The sequence below is a fragment of the Chrysochloris asiatica genome, unplaced genomic scaffold (genome assembly GCF_000296735.1).
Source record: "Chrysochloris asiatica unplaced genomic scaffold, ChrAsi1.0 scaffold00066, whole genome shotgun sequence".
In the NCBI taxonomy this organism is placed as follows: Eukaryota; Metazoa; Chordata; class Mammalia; order Afrosoricida; family Chrysochloridae; genus Chrysochloris; species Chrysochloris asiatica.
The window spans coordinates 3,858,659-3,879,970 of record NW_006408584.1 but is presented as its reverse complement, the minus strand read 5'-3'; the positions used below and the strand labels follow the sequence as shown (position 1 = coordinate 3,879,970).

The 21,312-nt window shown below is 38.0% G+C and overlaps 1 protein-coding gene across 2 annotated transcripts in view; it reads left to right on the top strand.

Annotated features, from left to right (window-relative positions):
• Nucleotides 1–21,312, top strand: part of GALNTL6 (UDP-N-acetyl-alpha-D-galactosamine:polypeptide N-acetylgalactosaminyltransferase-like 6) — a 2,035,427-nt gene that overhangs the window by 1,789,111 nt on the left and 225,004 nt on the right. For both annotated transcript variants that reach the window (XM_006864525.1, XM_006864526.1), the window contains one exon: nucleotides 20,251–20,368. In XM_006864525.1, the coding sequence (XP_006864587.1) occupies nucleotides 20,251–20,368 (118 nt within the window). The remainder of the gene's footprint in view (nucleotides 1–20,250; nucleotides 20,369–21,312) is intronic.

Sequence of the window (21,312 nt, the reverse complement as noted above, 5' to 3'; positions counted from 1 at the left end):
GTAAGCCTTCCAACCTTCTAAATATTCCTTTATATGTGGTTCAGAGTTCTGGGACCATCCCCTGAGCCTGCTTGGTTGGGTATTCTGTTGCTGGAGGAGCTCCTTTACTGCACTTACACCCGATCCACCATCTTGTTTGTTCTACCTGTATAATGTCATTTTTAAAAATTATTCTGCACCACAAGATAGCATGAGCTGCATTAACATTAGAAATAACATTTTCTGTCTGAAAAGGTGAGAAGGTAAAGAATGATACTTGGAGAAAGATTTTTTATTAAAGCTCTCCTTTTTTCCCCATATGTGGGGGAAAGAGTCAGTATATAAACTAAAGATTATCCCTGTGCGAAACAGAACAAAACTATTAGAAGGGTCATGTGTACATGGTGAGGCTGCAACCAACGACAGCACTCTCTGAAACATGGGCTTGCAAATGAGAACATAAAGAGTTTTTCACTGGTATCAAATAAAGAATGAATTTTGGTACATTTTCACAATGTAGCCTCAATAATTTAAAACTAAGCAAAATTTGGAATATTATCATTACTGTAGAAAAGTACACTTGTCTATGATTAAGTTTAAAAAAAAAACAACATATTGTCACTTGGAACAATAGCCTAAATAGAAAATTGATTTCCATTAAATATCCAGGACAGGCACATATTTCTATGGTCTGAAGAGTAAAATCTCTTCAATAGAAGTATGTTGTTTCATAATCACATCAATTTTAAATGACATACCAAGGATGAAGGATTTTATTATTATTATTATTATTGCAAGACTCAGAAATTGATTTGTGATATAATGATCAATACTCATAAAGTACATTAAAATGTTAAAAGTTATATGGACACAGAGTCACATTAAAACTAATCTAAAATGTGTTAACAGTCCCACAGACACAAAAATAGCAAGAATATTTTCTAAGAATGTAAAAATAAAAAAAAGTTTGTAAAAATGGATCGAAGGGAAAAGGTTCTAGCAATTGGAATTACATTTACAATGGAAAACAGAGAATAGAACACAAACCATTCTTTATTCTCTAAGGGGAAAGCAATGTGACAAATTGAAAACTTTCAGCTATAATACGTAAGACATATAACCATCATTCTTATCTTGACTTGAGAGCAGTGTTGTACAATAGTTAACTATGGTGGAATATGAATTTCAATACATAAACTCAGATGTGCCTGAGATATCACAGTATATCTTTGGTGGTTGTGGTGGTGGTGGTGGTGGTGGTGGTGGTGGTGGTGGTGGCAGTAATGTTACTTGCAGTCAGTTCTAACTCTTAGTGGCCTAGTATAGGGTTTCCAAGGTTGCAATCTTTATAGGAGCAGAAGCCTCATCTTTCTCCTACAAATGTTTGTTGTTGTTGTTAGGTGCCAACGAGTTGATTCCAATTCATAGCATCCCTGTGCACAACAGAACAAAGCACTGTCCAGTCCAATACTAACCTCACAATTGCAATGCTTTAGTCCATTGATACTTCCACTGTGATAATTCATCACATTGGAAATCTTCTACTTTTTTGTTGACCCTCCACTTCACCAAGCATGATGTATTTCTCCAGGGGCTGGTGCTTCCTGATAACTTTTCGGAACTGTGAGAAAAGACGTCTTATAATCCTTGCTTCTAAGAAGCATTCTGGCTATACTTCTTCCAACATAGGTTTGTTTCTTCTTATGGCAGTCCATGGTACATTAATATTCTTCTCCAACACCATAATACGCATCAATTTTTCTATGGTCTTCCTAATTCATTGTCCAACTTTTACAGCATATGAGCCCTTTGAAAATACCATGGCTTAGTCCTAACATTTACACCTTATTCTTGAACACTTTGAAGAGGTCTTGTGCAGCTGATTTGCCTAATGCAATATGTCATATGATTTCTTGACTGCTGATTCCTAGACTGTTGATATTGGTTGAGGGTGGATCCAAGAAAATGAGGTCTTTGACAATCTCAAACTTTTCTCCATTTATCTTGATGTTATTTGTTGGTTCAGGGGTGAGGATTTTTGTTTTCTTCACATTGAGGTACAACTCATACTGACAAATGTAGTCTTTAATCTTCATTTTAAGTCCTCTTCACTTTTAGCAAACAAGGTTGCATCATCTGCATATCTCAGGTGGTTAATCAGTCTTCCTCCAATCCTGATGCCATGTTCTTTTTCATAGAAACGAGCTTCTCAGATCATTTGTTCAGCATACAGATTGGATAAGTATGGTGAAAGGATACAACCCTGACACACACCTTTCCTAATTTTAAACCATTCTGTATCCCAATCTCCTGATCAAATTACTGTCTCTTGGTCTATGTATAGATTCTTCATAAGCACAATCGAGTGTTCTGGAATACTTATTGTTCACAGTGTTATCCATAGCTTGTCATGATCCACAAAGTCGTAAACCTTTACATACTCAATAAAATATAGGTAAACATCTTTCTGGTATTTCCTGCTTTCATCCATGATCCATCTGATGTCAGCAATGATATACCTAGTTCCAGATCCTCATCTGAATCCATCTTGAACCTTGGGTAGTTCCCTATCTATGTTCTGTTGATGAATGTGATGCCATTCCTCTAGAATTTGTTGTTTCAGACATAGTAAACCATATGATTGTCAAATTCAATATATCAGTCCATTCAGTTCACTAATGCTTAGGATATCAATATTTATGCATTCCATTTTGTTTTTGACAACTTCCATTTATCCTAGATTCATATTTTGTACATTCCATGTTACATTATTAATGGATTTTTGCAGCTGTTTCTACTTATTTTGAGTTGTGCTCCATCAGAAAATGATGGTTCTGAAAGCTGTACTCCATTTTCTTCATCATGGTCAACTCTACTTTGAGAAAGCAGGCCTTCCCTAGTCATATTTTGAGGGCCTTTCAACATGAGGGGCTCATCTTCAACATGAGGGGCACTGTATCTGACAATACTCTGGTGGTATTCATAGTGTTTTTCATCTTCTAGTGTATCTGGCAATGTTACACTGCTATTCATAAAGTTTTTAGTAGTTGAATAGCCTGATGTATGTAGTTCAACTACATCTGCTTCCTAGTCTTAGTCATGGAAGGTCAACTGAAACCTGTCTACAATGAGAGACCTTGCTGGTATTCAAAATACTGATGGAAGAAGGTTGGGCTTGATGGTGTATTAGGGAGAGGCACCATAGAGACCTCTGTTAGTAAATAACAGAGAATACTGGATGGATTCAGAGGTTCAGAAGGTGGTCCCAGAACTCTGAGCTACATATATAGGAATATTTAGAAATATTGAAGGCTTACTGATAGTGAAATTTGTAGCAGAAGCAACAAAAATGGTGTTTTCAGATTTGCAGTGGCCAGCAAGCCCCAGTACAGTCATCCTGAGTGGGACAGACCAGATGCAGGATTAAGAGAGCACTCTCATCACAGAGATGTCCAATCATCAGAGAAAAAGGTGTTTTTATTAATCTTTTTCTGTCTCAGCACTTCCATTCTGGTGACTAGAGTGGGTGCCTGTGTGAGTTGACACTTCCCCGCCTCTGTAGGGTTCTACTAACATGCTCATGGATCTACTCAGCAAAGATCACTAGGCACAGAATCAAAGAAGGCAGAGGAGTCAACAGGAACAGCTTAAAATCAGAGGGTCTTCCAAAAGGTCTAGCCAACCATAGGCTATTTCTTACTAGGAAAAACTTATAAATGGGCTTCAGGAAAGAAGAGGCAAAAAAGGAAAAAGACCAAAAACTAAATCTTGAATTATATGATAAAGAGCAATGATAACATCTTGATATTTCTCAGGCAGCTTTGAAGGCAATAGTTGAAAAAAGGGCATTAAAGTCTTACTCATATTTTGCTACGTTTGGGTGTTTTTTGTTTGTTTTGTTTTGTTTTGGGAGTGGGGGGATTGCTGATTATAGGCTTTTGTGTCCAATCTGTTCTTTTTTCTTGATCCAACTGTTACCTTGGTATTATTCTTTCTCTCCCTATATTACCCAAAAAGAGACAGTTATTGCAGTCATACAGCCAAGTTACAATCAAACCCTATAAAACCTTATCATCTAGACAAGAGCCAGTACCAGAGAAGCATAGCTATCCAACACTTGCTAAAATTACTCTGAGTTGAGTAATAAGAAAGGTGAAAAGGGAAGCCCTGATCACATCAACCAGGAGGCAATCAGAAAGCTTAATAATACATTCATACATTCATTGTATGTATGAATTATTCAAAGCTTAATAATACAACATACATTCATCTAATTATTGAAAATGCCTGAAAATATCAGCTCATGTCCAGAAACAAGATAGAGTAGCAGAAAGCAAACGAATTAGAGGTACACCTAGAATTCCCATAGGAAGAAGGGCAGACTTTGGAACTGCCTTAGAAGGAATTCAGGAGAATGACACTGAGATGCATCCAAATGCTCCACAGAGGGGTTGAGAAAAATAAGGAAGACGTCAGGAAAGTGTTACAGGAACAATCAAGTAAGACAGAAACAGTATTGGAAGCAATTCAAAACCTGCAAAAAGAGGTCCTAATGATTAATAATAAAATTTCAGAAATTGACAATACCCTGAAAGGACAAAGGAGTAGAATTGAAGAGATGGAAACCAGAACCAATGAGCTGAAAGACAAATCTCTCGATACTACTAAAATAGAAGAGCAAGCAGAAAAATGATTTAAAAATTGGAAGGAAGTCTAAGATTCATGTGAGACAACATGATGACAATTAACCTATGAGTTGTTGGAGTCCCAGAACAGGAAGAATCACAGAAGACCACAGAGAAGATAGTTGAAGACCTTCTGGAAGAAAATTTCCTTAACATTCTGAGAGTTGAAAAGGTAAACATTCAAGAAGCTCAACAAGCCCCAGAAAAGATAGACCCCCCAACAGAAAATCACCAAGACACATAATAATCAAGCTCTCCAAAATCAAAGACAAGTAGAGAATCCTGAAAGCAGCTAAGGAAAAGAGAAGAGTAGCTTACAAAGGCAAACAAATAAGATTAAACTCTGATCTCTCAACAGAAACCATACAGTTAAGAAGGCAAAGAGGAGAAATACATAAAACCCTGAAAGAAAATAAACTACCAATCAAAAACTGTCTACCCAGCAAAGCATTCAATTAAATGCAATGATGTAATAAAAACATTCCTGTATAAACAGAATCCAAGGGACTTTGTCAAAGCCAACCCAGTGCTTCAAAATATCTTAAAGGGAATACTTTGAACTGAGAACCATTAAGTACAAACAACAACCAGATATTGCCATATATGGCAACACCACCTGGAACTCAACAGACTGATCAAAGAGTCGAGAACAGAACAAAACTACAAGAACAAATTCAGTTGGGAGGTCAATCTGTGTTCAAAACAATTTTAATACAAAATAAAGGAAAATTATAGGAATAGAAATTCAAGTGGTAAGGAGGCCAGGTTGATTTCAGGATAAAATGTTGTTGTTGTTGTTGTTGTTGTTGTTGTTGTTGTTGTTAGGTGGCATTGAGTTGGTACCAACTCATAGAGACCATATACACAACAGAACGAAACACTGTACAATCCTGGGCCAACCTCAAAATTGTTGACACACTTGAGCCCATTGATGATGCAACTTGGCCAATCCATTTTGTTGGGGGTCTTCCTCTTTTTCTCTGACCCTCCACCTTACCAAAAATGATATCCTTCACCAGTGACTGGTCCCTCCTGAAAATATGTCTGAAGTATGAGAGACAAAGTTTGGCCATCCTGGCCTCAAAGGAGCATTCTGGTAGCACTTCTTCCAACACAGATCTGTTGGCTCTTTTGGCAGCCCATGGCACTTTCAATGTTCTTCTCCAACACCATAATTCAAAAGCATCAATTCTTCTACGGTCTTCCTTATTCACTTTCTAGCTTTCGCATGCATATGAGGCTTTTGAAAATACCATGGCTTGGGTCAGGTGCACCTTAGTCCTCAAACTGACATCTTTGCTCTTCAACACTTTAAAAAGGTTTTGTGCCGCATACTTGTCCAATGCAATATATCATTTGATTTCTTGACTGTTTCTTCCATGAGGGTTGATAGTTGATCCAAGAAATATGAAGTCCTGGACATCTTCAATCTTTTCTCCATTGATAATAATGTTGTTTATTGGTGTAGTGGTGAAGATTTCTGTTTTCTTTACATTGAGATGCAATTTATACTGAAGGCTGTACTCTTTGATCTTCATCAGTAAATGTTTTAAGTTCTCTTCACTTTTAGCAAGCAAGGTTGCATATTGCAGGTTATTAATGAGTCTTCCTCCAATCCTCGTGCCATGTTTTTCTTCATAGAACCCAGATTCTCGCATTATTTGCTTAGCATACATGTTGAATAAATATGGTGAAAGAATACAACCCTGTCGCACACCTTTCTTAATTTTAAATGATTCAGTGTTCCCAAGTTCTGTTTGAACAACTGCCTCTTGGTCCATTTACAGATTCCTCATGAGCACAATTAAGTGTTCCGGAATACTCAAACTTTGCAATGTTGTCCACAGCTTGTCATGATCCACACAATCAAAAGCCTTTGCATAGTCAATAAAGCACAGGTAAACTTCTATCTGGTATTCTCTGCTTTCAGCCCAGATCCATCAGACATCACCAACTCACAAGCCACCACAGTATGACAAACCAAGTTACAAGTTGTGGTCAGGATAAAATGGACTGTTTTAAATGGAGAAAAAAGTTAAAAATATGTAGGGTAACTGCAAAGAAAATTAATACTTCACAACATATCAAGAAAAGGAAAATACAACAAGAACAGGGAAATATTAAAACTATGAAGAAACTGACAAGAAATAACACAGAAAACATGAATTCAGCACAGGAAGGCATGCAGAACAAAGAAACTAGCAGCACCACAAATAAGCATAATTATAGCAAAAATTCATATCTATTGATACTTACAGTAAATGTCAATGAATTAAATGCACCAATCAAGAAACAGAGAAAGGCAGAATGGATAAATAAAAAAGATATTTCAATATGTTGTCTGCAAGAGACACACCTTACACACAAAGACAAAAACAGACTAAATGTTAAAGGATGGAAAAATATACCAAGCTAATTGCAATAAAAAAAACTAGCAGGAGTGGCAATACTAATCTCTGATAATATAAACTTTAAGGCAAAAACCATCATAAGAGATAAAGATAGACATTGTCTCATGATTAAAGGGTCAATTGAACAGAACCATAATAAATACCTATGCTCCCAATGAAAGAGCCTCAAAATATATAAAGCAAGCCATAATAGATTTAAAGAAAGAAATAAACAATTCTACAATAATAGTGGGAGATTTTAACACAGCACTTTTGAAAAAGGATAGAACAACCAGAAAGAAACACAACAATGACACAGAGGAACTAAACAATGCAATCAACCAATTTTACCTCATAGATGTGTACAGAGCATTCAACCCAACACAGCACAATAGACATCATTTTCCAGTGTGCATGGAATATTCTCCAGAATAGGCCATGCATTGGACCACAAAATAAGCCTCCATACATTTATAAGCATTAACATACTACAAACCATCTGCCAGATCACAGTGCTATAAAATTAGAACTCAACAATAGGAAGACCAAGGAAATAAAGTCAAATACATGGAAACTGAATAACACACTGCTTAAAAACAAATAAGCAATGAATTTACAAAATTCCTAGAAAAAATAAGAATAAACACAACATACCAAAATCTTTAGGACACAGCAAAAGCAGTGCTGAGAGAACATCTAAAAAAATGAAATTACCAAAATCAACACCTTAACATAGCATCTCCAACAATTAGAAACAAACCAGCAAAGTAAACTTACAGTCACCAGAAGAAAAGAAATAATAAAAATTAAAACAGAAATAAATGAGATAGAAAACAGAAAAACTATAAAAAGAATCAACAGGATAAGAAGTTCATTCTTCAAAAGGATTAATAAAAATTAGCAAACCCTTGGCAACCTACCAAAAGAAAACAAGGAGAAGACACAAAAAACATACTTAAGAAACTACAAGGGTGATCTCACAACAGACCCAATGGAAATAAATAAGATAATAACAGAATACTATGAAGAGTTGCACTCCAACAAATTTGAAAATCTAGAGACAATGGATACAGTTTTAGAAAAATATGACCTACCTAAACTTGCACAGAGTTAAGTAGAAAACTATCAAACATTGTAAGAATTGTACAAACAAAAGAAAACAAATTAAATGATTGGGACATACTAAAAATTGGAAACTTATGTGCTCAAAAGATTTCACCAAAAGAGTTAAAATGAAGCCCACAGAATGGGGGGAAAAAAAAAAAAAAAACCAAAAACGTTTGCAACCAGATATCAGACAATCTATAAAATCTATAGGAAAAGACAACACCTCTTCAAGAAAAAGACAAATAACCCAATTAGAAAATGGGTACAGGACATGAATAGACACTTCATTAATGAAGACATTATGGTCACCAACAAACATGAAGACATGTTCACGATCACTAGCCATTAGAGAGATACAAAGCAAAACAACAGTGAGATATCATCACACACCAGCAATAACAGCAAAGTTCAAAATAGCAGAGGGCAATAAATGCTGGTGAGGATGTGAGGAGACTGGAACCCTCCTACACTGCTGGAAGGAATGCAAAATGGCTCAACAACTCTGGAAAATGGTATGACATTTCCTCAGAAAATTGGAAATGGAAATACCTTATGAACCAGCAATTCTCCTACTTGGTAAATATCCACCAGAAATACAAGCTGGAACAGGAGTAAATATACTCACACCAATGTTTATCACAGCACTGTTCATAATAGCAAAAAGATGGAGACAGCCTAAGTGCTCATCCATGGAAGAGTGGATAAACATACAATGGAATAGTATGCTACCTTGAAGAAGAATAATGAAGCTTCAAATCACAACACACAAGATGGATGAACCTTGAGTACATTATGCTAAGTGAAATTTGTCAGTTGCAAAAGAACAAGTATTGCATAAGAGCATTGTTGGGAATGCTTAAGAAAATACAGCCATACTAGAAGAAAAAAATATTTGTTTGTTACCAGGGGTGGGAGGGAGGGGACGATAGAGCACAGCTTAGAGTATACTCACGTCATAGCTCAGGTTTGAGGGTGGGTGGGAAATATACAAGGAAGGGGAGGGCAATATACAAGAGAGGGATGGGGTGGAAGAACAGGTGTATAGGAGAACACTTAGGTAGGTTTTCATGGCCTAATGAGACAGAGGTAAACAGTAATGTATGCTCAACCTTGGAACAATAGGACTCTGTGATGCAAGGATTGTACATTGTTTGAATGGGTAAAAGAGGAGAAATAATGTTAAGATGCTTGACTGTCTTATGGATATTGGTTTCCCTTGCCTACTAATGTAAAATAGACACTTGAGTGAAATAGAAAGGAATATTGGTAAACATGATTACAGAGAGACTGTAAGCCCATCTTCAGCCTATAACTGATTGGAATACCTAAAATGGAGTCTAGAACTTGTCCAGTGAAATAGGCTTCTTATGGAATCTTTGCAGTGTAAAGGATTTTAGGTGGAATCCTGAGCCCCATATAGAACTTTCTGAGGTAGGACATTCCTGCTTGAAAGAGTATGCAGACCAGTCCAGAGCAACTAGAGGAATAGTATATACTTGAAAGAAAGACCAGTTGGAAAACAAAAACAAAAACAAAAATGGCAGCCTGTTTGGCTATTACAGGAACAAGAAAGCTGTTTGCTGGGGTGCCATCAAGGCAAGTAATCAATTCCCTTCAGGACAAACCCCCCTCAAAGACTGAAACACAAAGGGAATACACGATTAGGCATGTATGCTCACTGGCAACCTCGTTGGTCTACATGTGAGTGGAAGTAGAAGACAGGCAGTAATGAAGATATGGGCTGAGTTAACCAAGTTCCATAGACTCCTGTCTACCTTGAGATGATTTGTCCAAAGGTTGGGAAGACGTGGGAACTCCTGAGCCCAGGGACACTGACCTAGCCACACAGGGCTAGAGCTGAGGGAGAAACATTCAGCTTATATGAAGTTAGGAGAGACACACAAGCATGCCCAAACTTGCAGATAGTACCAATTTGACATAGCTTCCATGGCTTGATGATCAGAACTCAACTAGAGGAAGATAAAGAATTTTTATATAGGAAACAAGTGCAAATTGCTACAATTTGATGAACTTGACCTATACTTATGGATGTAGTAGCTCAAAATACCAACCAAGGAAGGAGTCTTTACATCAAGGATCAAACCTATCCCCTCTGTACACAGGGTTGATAGGGATAGGCAACTTAGACACTGTCTACCTAAAATGGGGTAAGGGGGCTATAAAGGCACAAAGTGGCTGGCTTAAAAAGTTTTCAAGAGGGAATTTAGTCCTAGAGGGTCGGGGGAAGGCAGAATCCCCACTGAAGGGTTTTCATCTTATCTAGACTGGTCTGATGAAAGGCAATGGGATAGAATTATTTTGATTCAATAGTGAGTAATTGTTATCATGACTAATTGTGATTGCCACAACTGTAAAGGTAGAAGCTGTGAAATGAACAAAGGGGGAATAGTTAACCTTACATTCAAAGAACAGAGGACTCTAGGACCATTAAGAGAGTAGAGCATGAGCGGAATGTGGGGCCCCAACCAGAGTAGCTGAGACACCAGAGATGGAGCCAGAGGTGACAGCATGGAGAGAAACAGCAGCTAAGTACTCTAGACTCATAGAAAGAGAAGGGCTGAGTGCTGGTGGCCAGGAGGCTGGCTTGCAGAATGTGCCCTTTCCTGTAAATGATTATATATTCCTCCATGTTTTTGTGTACATAAAAACAAAACAAAAAACAGAGGGAATAGAAGCAAATACTGTTAACCAACTGTGATCGTTGCAATGAAACAAAATATGATAGGTTGAATGCAAAACCGTTATTTTCCCATGTAAACTATTATCACTCAATTTACAATAAAAGCTTTAAAAAAAAAATACTGATGGCATAGCTTCCAGCATCACAGTAACATGCAAGCCACCTCAGTACAACAAACTGACAGACAAGACTCTTAAATTCAGCTCTGGATCTTCTTCACAAACTAGTTAGAAATTCAAGCTCTCTTCTTAAAGCAATTGCCCTTCTCAAGGAAAGCAATGTTGTAGAATCTATGCCAAATTGTTAGAGTTGTCCCCCAGGTCATAATGTCAGTTCCCAGTGTTTGACACTATGATTTCTATTGTCCCAGCCACATGGTTCCCTCTAACCTAACAGTTCTGCCAATTGATTGAAAAATAATTTGCCAAAGCCAAGAGTCTTCCCACACTTGGGGTTATACAGGTCTTCCACCTCCCAAAAGTACCAGTACATTTTGGGTGGAAAATTCCTTCACCCCAGGATTGGACAGCTTCTTGCTGAAGTCTTATCTTCTGTCTCCTGATCTTCCATCTATGGAACGCCTTGCCTCTTGAGATGACTTTTTTGTTGTAATTGTGGTGGTGGTTGCAGTGACTGCTAAATATTGACTTGACCCCCAACTAATGGCAACCCCAAGTATAATGAAACAAAACACTACCCTGTCCTGTGCCATCCCCACGATCACTTGCAAACTGGATCATGGTACTCCATCGGGTTTTATTTGCTGATTTAAGGAAGTAGATCTTTCTTCCTAATGCATCTTCATCTGAAAGTTCCACCAAAACCTATTCATCACGATAGCACCCATCCACCACTGATTAAAGGATGGAGGTTGCACATGAGGTGGATTGGCTGGGAATCCAACCTGGGTCTCCTGCATGGAAAGTGAATATTTTGACATGGAGTCACCAGTCTCTCTAAGGCTGTTTTTATTGTCTGAGCACCTATGAAGGACCTTTGCCATGTGGGAGAAATAAACTTCTGTAGCATCTTGGTATTTAAATGTTACAGAGAAAGCTAACTGTATTGAAATAGAAGTGTGTAGACCTTCAAGAAGCCCTGGTAGCACAGTGGCTAAAGTGCTTGACAGCTAACCAAAAATAAAAAGGTCGGTGGCTTCAAAACATCAACTACTGGCAAGAGTTCCTCTTCACTTTTTTTTTTTATTATTGTTTTTTATTTGAAAATTTTATTTTAAGAAGACTTAAAATACTTACTGATGAAGATCAAAGACCACCCCAGTCTTCAGTATGGGTTGTATCTCAGTGTAAAGAAAACAAAAATCCTCACCACTGGACCAATAAACAACATCCATATCAATGGAGAAAAGATTGAGGTTGTCAGACTTCATTTTACTCACATCAACAATTAATACTCATGAAAGCAGCAGTCAAAAAATCAAATGATGTATTGCATAAGGCAAATCTTCTGCACAAGACCTTTTTAAAGTGTTGAGGAGCAAAGATGTCAGTTTGAGGACTAAGGTGCGCCTGATCCAAGCCATGGTATTTTCAATAACCTCATATGGATGTGAAAGCTGGACAGTGAATACGGAAGACCATCGAAGAATTGATATATTTCAGTTGTGGTTTGAAGGAAAATGTTCAAAGTACTAGGGACTGCCAAAAGAACAAACAAATCAGTGTTAGAAGAAGTACAACCAGAGTGCTCCTTTGGAAGTCTGGATGGCCAAACTTCGTCTTTCATACTTTGGACATATTATCAGGAGTGAGCAGTCATCGGAGAAGGATATCTCATTTGGTGAAGTGGAGGGTCAGAGAAAAAGAGCAAGACCCCCCCCCAACGAGATGGATTGGCACAGTTGTAGCAGTATTGGGCTCAGGTGTAGCAATGACTGTGTGGTTGGCCCAGGACCAGGCAGTGTTTCATTCATATGCATAGGGTCACTATGCATCAGTACTGACTCCATGGCCTTTAACAATAAAAAAAGCTCTGCAGGAGAAAGACCTGACCTTATGCTTCTATGAAGAGTTACAGTCTTGAAAACCTTATTGGGGCAGTTCTACTATGTCCTATAGGGTCTTGAGTTGGATCAACTTGATGACATTAGGTTTCAATTAGATATCCAGGTCTTCCTTCAAAGGTGCACCTACGTGAACTTGAACCTCCAACTTGCAGTTAGCACTCAAGCTTGTTAACCATTTACATCACCTAGGGACCCCATAGGGTGCATGCTGTTGTTGCTGCTAAATGTCATTGAGTCAATTCTGACCCATACTGGCCCTGTATATAGGGTTTTCAAGGAGCAGTTGGTCAATGTGAATGACTGACCTTATGGTTGGCAATCCAGTGTTCATCCTAAAGCACCACACCAAGACTCCATGTTGTTGTTGTTGTTAAGTGCCATTGAGTTAGTTCTGACTCACAGACCCTGCATAAGGCTTCTAAGGAGCATCTGGTGAGTTTGAACTGCGTTGTGGTCCAGTGCTTTATCCCACAGCACCACACTAGGACTCCCGGACTTCACAGACTTCCTTTAAAATAGAAGGAGTTCTTATGTCTTAGCAGCCTGTATAAACTACAAAATCCCTGAGGTACAGGTTCTGCTGCACACTGTATTTGAAAAGGGTAATAGTGGAAAAAGGAAAGAAAAAGGAGAATAAATTTAGATTGATTTTTATTCTTATATTCAACAGTCTCTTGTTCAACTAGGAGTTCTTATCACTTACACTGAAGAGTAAAATAGACAACACTGACATTTCATGAGAGATTCATAATGTTTCAATCACAATTTTTATCTAACTCTCCACTTATTTTAAATCAGGCTCTAAATCAGCTTGGCCTGATATGAAAAATTAAATATTAAAACTTTTTGACTTCCAGAAATGAGAGGTAAATCAAATTTTATACCCTTATGCTTTATAATGGCATCCTGGTGTGGCACTGTGGGTTAATGCACTGAACTGAAGTCTGTTTGAACAGAAAGGTCAGTAGTTCAAGCTCATAATCCATTCCTAGGAAACCCTATACAGGGTTGCTGTGGGTCGGAATTGATTCAACAGCACTTAACAACAACAACATATACACACATATATGCACATCTCTCTTTGTTTGCCTGTCTCTCTCCATCTGTCTATATACTACACACACACACACACAATAGAGCAGTATGAAGCTGTAAATAAAAAAAAAAGAACAAAATAAATGCTGCCTTTTTTATCTCAAATGGTTGATAATTCCATGGTGTGCATACCTCACTAGTATGGCTGTCCTCCCTGAATACCTATTTATTGCTTGGCTGAGAATTGAGACGCAGTGGTGAGTTCAGTTCCAGATATGAAGGGTTACGAAAGAAATAGGAATGAAAGCAAGAAACACAGGGGAGAAAGTCGGATAAATGGTGTTACACTGAAGGGATTGCAGTCATTGAGATGAAATAAAGTCTATGATTTGTTGACTGTAAACCTGATGATGATCTGCTCTGTAAACCTTCACTCAATTCACAGCAAAAGGTTTAAAATATATAGAACAAAACAATAAAGGCTTTACAATATAGCATAAATAATAAAATACATTCCTAACCTTAAAAAGTGGGTAATGAAGACTATGTGTTCTATGTAATCATTTATCCAGAAAAGGAAAGAAGATACATTTGTTTCAGCATAAAATATATCTGGAAGAATAACCAAGAAACTAACAACAATGATTGCCTGTAGTGATCCCTGATGGTGCTGTAGGATAAGCACTGGACTGCTAACCACAGGTTGGCAGTTGAAACCCACCAGTGGCTCCACAGGAGAAAGCTGAAACTTTGTGCTCGCATAAAGATTTACAACGTTGGAAACCCTATAGAGAGTTGCTGAGTCAGAACTGACCAGATGGCAATGAAATTTTTTTGTTGTTGTCATATGTTAGTTTGTGGTGAGAAAAGTAGAGAAGAATATTAATTCACACACTGTGGTATACATAGAACTTTTTAACCATATGAATGTGTTATCTATTTTAAATAGTTAAATAAAATTAATGGGTAGGTCTGGGCACTTCTGCTTTGGAAAAAGGTTGTTCCTCCCATGGAAACAACCAAAAATTCAAGCAAAATATATGACAAAAACGACTGGATATCTGGCAGTACAGATCAGCGATATCCAAGGGATGGGAAACAATGAGAAAATCCTTACGACTGCCCCCAGTTTATGGTTCTCAGAGGCTGCAATACAAGAAGAGGAAACCCAGGCAAAGCTCAGCCTGAGTTGACGATACAGAACTGAGAGTCTGTATTCCAAAGCAGAACACCAACAGAAGAGAGCCACACAAAAAGACACCTCCCAAGATTGGCAGAGGCTCTCCTTCAGTATTCAGCAAAGTACACATATGGCCATGTATGTGAAGAAACCACCCAACACTGGGAAAAGAACCACTTAAAAGATTATGAGTAACCGTGTAAAGAGCATACACAGACCAAGAATAGTGTTTGTTCCCACTAACTAGTGACTCAAATAATATTGGGAAGAGCACAGAGAATTCTCTTGCCTTAACTGGTGTGACACTGTGGGTTAATGTACCAGACTGCAAAGCTGTTTGCACTGCAAGCTCAGTGGTTCAAGCTCACCAGATGCTCCTCGGAAACCCTATACAGGGTAACTATGGGTCAGAACTGACTCAATGGCACTTCACGACAACAAGTGTAGTGAATAACATTCCCTAGACTGTGTGGTTTCTCCAGTTCTGCCTAACAAATAGCAAGATGTGAAAAAGCACGAGCAAGATGAGAAAAGATCAAGCCATTTCCAAATAGCATCACTGCATCCCAAAATAAACCTCAAGAACATTTAAATGAATGCAAAAATATCTAGCACCAACATGTAAATGGTCTGGAATCCATTGAAAAATTACACAAAAAAGTAGGGATATACAGCTCATAATGAGTGATTGTTGCTGTTAAGTGCTGTGGAGTTGGTTCCAACTCATAGAGATCCTGTATAGGGTTTCTGAGGAGCAGCTGGTGAATTTGAACCACTGGTTCAAACAGACTGGAAGTAGAGTGCTTATCTTACAGCACCACACCAGGACTTCTCATAATGACTAGGTAATTTAATCAACTGAAACGAAGAATTTGAACTTAAGAATTTGAAGTTAAGGATACTAGAGTGTAGTAATAACTTTATTCTATGTTTAAAAATCCAAGTAGAGGTATATAAGATATTTTTTAAAATTTAATGACCAAAATAAAAATCCTAAAGATGAAATAGTGTCACCAAGATCTCAAACGCTATAAAGGAATAATAGTCAAAGGATTATTTGTTTTATTTAATTATGAGGAAGTTAAATAAGTTTCTTGTCCGAGATCCCAGAAATTAGTGAGTACTCAAAAATAAGCACAACTTTTAACCTACAAAAATGTTAGGGCAGGGCCCTGATAGCATAATGGATTACGAGCTGGGCTGCTAACCAGAGGGTCAGTGGTTCAAATCTACCAAGGGAAAAAGATGAGGCTTTCTGCTCCCATAAAATTTATAACCTTAGAAATCCTACATAGGGTTGCTATGAGTCGCAACCACCTCCATGGCACACAACCATCACCACCAGTACATAGCAACATGGTTACAATATCTAACAAGGGTGTAATACTTTAAAATTATTACCTAAGCAAAAGGAATATTTCTGAAAAAGTCAAAAATGTTCTAAAATATATATATCATTAGAGCGAAAAGATTTAATTTAAATTCGAACTTTGGCATGTTAATTAAATAATCAAGTTTTGGTTGGTTATTTAATATTCTACAGTCCATTTCATAATCTGTAAAACGGAGACAGTCTGTGACTAATCATGCTTCGGAAACACTTAATGAGAGATTAAATCAAGGACACTTTCTACAACAGCATTTTCTATACTTTTATGTGTCTGATTGTATTAAGATCTGTTTTAGCTTGAGGAAAAACATAAAATTTAGTGATACTTTACAATATTGTTGTTGTTGTTAAGTCCCGTCGAGTTGAATCCGACCCATAACGACCCTGTATAGGGTTTCCAAGGAGCGACTGATGAACTTGAACAGCCTACCTTGCGATTCAAAGGACTTTGCAGCCTGATGCATTAATCCACAGCGCCACACATTATATCAGTCACTAATCTCAAATATTTCTCTCTAATGACAGAACAATGGAGCAAATGGGACTCCACAGGGAACTTATTGGTGTTGTTGTTGTTAGGTGCCATTTAGTCGGTACTGCCTCATAGCAACTTTATGTACAGCAGAACGAAACACTGCCCAATCCTGGTCCAACATCACTATCGTTGCCACGCTTGAGCCCATCGATGCAGCCACTTTGCCAATCCGTCTCGCTGGGGGTCTTCCTCTTTTTCTCTGACCCTCCACCAACATGATATCCTTTTCCAGTGACTGGTCCCTCCTGACAATATGTCCGAAGTATGAGACACGAAGTTTGGCCATCTTGGCCTACAAGGAGCATTCTGGCTGCACTTCTTCTAACACAGATATATTAGTTCTTTTGGCAGCCCACAGCACTTTCAATATTCTCCTCCAACACCATAACTCAAAGGCATCAATTGTTCTACGGTCTTCCTTTTTCACTGTCCAGCTTTCATATGCATATGAGGTTATTGAAAACATTATGGCTTGGGTCAGGCGCACCTTAGTCCTCAAACTGACACCTTTTCTCTGCAACACTTTAAAAAGCTCATGTGCAGCAGATTTGCCTAATGCAATACTTCATTTGATTTCTTAACCGCTTCTTCCATGAGTGTTGATAGTTGATTAAAGAAGAATGAAGTCCTTGACAACTTCAATCTTTTCTCTGTTGATAAGATTGTTGTTTATTGTTCCAGTGGTGAGGATTTTTGTTTTCTTTACATTGAGATACAATCGATACTAAAGGCTATGTTCTTTGATATTCATCAGTAAATATTATAAATCCTTTTCACTTTCAGTAAGCAAGGTTGTATCATCTGCATATTGCAGGTTGTTAATGAGTCTTCCTCCAATCCTGATGCCACGTTTTTCTTCATATAACCCAGCTTCTCAGATTATTTGTTCAGCATACAGGTTGAATAAGTATGGTGAAAAAATACAACCCTGTCACACACCTTTCATAATTTTAAACCATTCGGTGTTCTCATGTTCTGTTTGAACAACTGCTTCTTGGTCCAGATACAGATTCCTCATGAGCAAAATTAAGTGTTCCGGAATACTCATGCTTCACAATGTTGTCCATAGCTTGTCACTATCCACACAATCAAAAGCCTTTGCATAGTCAATAAAGCACAGGTAAACATCTTTCTGATATTTTCTGCTTTCAGCCAAGATCCATTGGCCATCAGCAATGATATCCCTCATTCCACAGCCTCTTCTGAATCCGGCTTGAACCTCTGGAAGTTCTCTGTCAATGTATGCTTATAGCCATTTCTGAATTACTTTTAGCAAAACTTTACTTGCATGGGATATCAAAGAGATTGTCTGATGATTTCCGCATTCTGTTGGGTCACCTCTCTTTGGAATGGGCATAAATATTGATCTCTTTCAATTAGTCTGCCAGATAGTTGTCTTCCAAATTTCTTGGCAGAGATGAGTGAGTGCCTCCTGTGCTGCCTCACTTTCCTGAAAGATTTCAATTTTTATTCCATCAATTCCTGGTGCTTTGTTCTTTGCCAATTCCTTCAATGCAACCTGGACTTCCTCCTTCAGCATCACTGGCTCTTGATCATATGCTCCCTTTTGAAATGGTTAAACATCAACCATTTCCTTTTGGTACAATGAGTCTTTGTATTCCTTCCATCTTCTCTTGATGCATTCTGCACCCTTCATTAATTTGTCCAGCAAATCCTTCAATAACAGATGTTGAGGTTTGAATTTCTTCTTCAGTTCTTCCAGCATGAGAAATGCTGAGAGTGTTCTTCCTTTTTTCGTTTTCTGATACCAGATCTTTTTACGTTTTGTTATAATATTTGTCTTTATCTTATCGAGCTGACCCTTGAAATTTTCTGTTCATCTCTTGGACCTCCTCATTTATTCCATTTGCTTTAGCATCTCTACACTGGAAAGCAAGTTTCAGTGTCTCTTCTGACATCCATTTTGATCTTTTCCTTCTTTCTTGTCTTCATAATGACTTTTGTTTCCTTCCTGATGTTCTTGATGTCATTCCACAACTCTCCCAGTGTTCGGTCTTTAGTGTTTAATGTATCAAATCTGTTCTTCAGATGATCTCTAAATTCAGGTGGGATATATTCAAGGCCATGTTTTGGTTCTCATGTACTGGTTTTCTTTTTCTTCAGCTTCATTTTGAATTTGCATATGAGTAATTGATGGTCTGTTCCACAATCTGCCCCTGGCCTTGTTTTGACTGATGATGTGGAGCTTTTCCATCGTCTCTTTCCGCAGATGTAGTCAATTTGATTTCTGTGTATTCCATATGGCAAGGTCCATGTGTAAAGTCGTCTCTTAGGCTGTCTAAAGAAGGTATTTGAAATGAACAAATCACTGATTTTGCAGAATTCTATCATGTGATCTCCAGAGTCATTTCTATCTCCAAGGCAATATATTCCAAGTATTGATCCTTCCTCTTTGCTCCCAACCTTTGCATCCCAATCACCAGTACATCTTGATTGCATGTTGGATCAATTTCAGGTTGAAGAATTTGGTAGAATTTTTCTATTTTATCCGTTTTGGCTTTAGTGGTTGGTGCATAAATTTGAATAAAACTGGCATTAACTAGTCTTCCCTGTAGGCACATGGATATTGTCCTATCACAGACAGCTGTGATAGGATGTTATCCTATCACAGTCATGTACTTCATGACTGATCTGGATATGTTCTTTTTAGCAATGAATGTAACACCAATCCTCCTCAATTTGTCATTCCTGACATAGTAAACCATGTGGTTGTCAGATTCAAAATGGCCAATACCTGTCTATTTCAGCTCATTAATGCCTAAGATATCAATGTTTATGCATTCCATTTCATTTTTGACAATTTCTAATTTTCCTAGATTCATACATTTTACATTTCATGTTCTGATTATTAATGGATGTTTACAGCTGTTTTTCTTCATTTTGAAGATACCAGTGGCATAGCTTCCAGAATCACAGCAACTCACAAGCCACCACTGTATGACAAACTGATAGGCAAGTGGTGTTTCAGGACACTAGTTGCATTAAAACCTGAATTGCAAAGTTTAGTGATTACAAGAATCCCTTCCATACTCAGTACTCACTTCAGTTAGAAACCCCATGAGAACCCCATATCCTCTGAAAAGAAAACCAGTGCTGAAAAGCTTGATGCAACTGACCACTAAAGCATATCTTGAAGTTGTTTTATTTATATTTTCAAGTAAAATTCCTAGTCCGTCTAATATGATTTTATTCATTTCACAGGTCCCCTGTTATGGCCGGAGGTCTCTTTGCTGTGGATCGAAAATGGTTTTGGGAATTAGGTGGCTATGATCCAGGTTTAGAAATCTGGGGCGGAGAACAGTATGAAATCTCTTTTAAGGTAAGCCACCCACACCCTCTCATATTATGTCTAGATAATTGTGATAATTCTAGTAAAATACCATTTTCTTTTGTGCCCTGTGTACCAATATAACTTAGTAATGAAAACAGATGTCAATTTCCCAAGGTAACTGTTAGATGAGAGAACTGATTTCCTTCTGATGCTCATAAGTCAAAGTAGCCATACCAGGTAGAAAGTGTATTAATTCAAAATCCCATTCATTTATTTAACTCCAAAATAAGTCTGTTTTTATTTGAAATTAACCTAGGTTTCTATGTTCTTTATTCATAAATGTTTAAATTATACAGCTAAAACTCATATATATTACTATACATGTATTGTTGTTGTTGTTGAGTACCTTCGAGTTAATTCCAACTCATAATATAGGGTTTCTGAGGCTGTGCATCTTGGCAGGAACAGAAAGCCTCATCTTTCTCCCACGGAACAGCAGACGTTGTAGTTCCCAGTCCAGTGCTGAACACACAGAGCCAGCACACACCCCAATTACACATACATGTGTGGCATATCCTACAGGATAAGCACTTGACTGGTAAGTCAGTTTGAACTGAAAGGTCAGTTCTTCAAACTCACCAGCCACTCCTTGAAAACCCTATACAGGGTCACTATGAGTTGGAATCGACTATTGTTATTGTCAGGTGCCACCGAGTCGGAACCGACTCATAGTGACTCCATGCACAGCAGAATGAAACAATGTCCGATCCTGGGCCAACCTCACTACCGCTGCCACACTTGAGTCCATCAATAATGCCACCTGGCCAATCCGTCTCATGAGGGGTCTTCCTCTTTTTCTCTGACCCTCCACCTTACTCAGCATGACATCCTTCTCCAGCGACTGTTTCCTCAGGACAATATGTCCAAAGTAGGAGAGACGAAGCTTAGCCATCCTGGCCTCCAAGAAGCACTCTGGCTGCACTTCTTCCAAA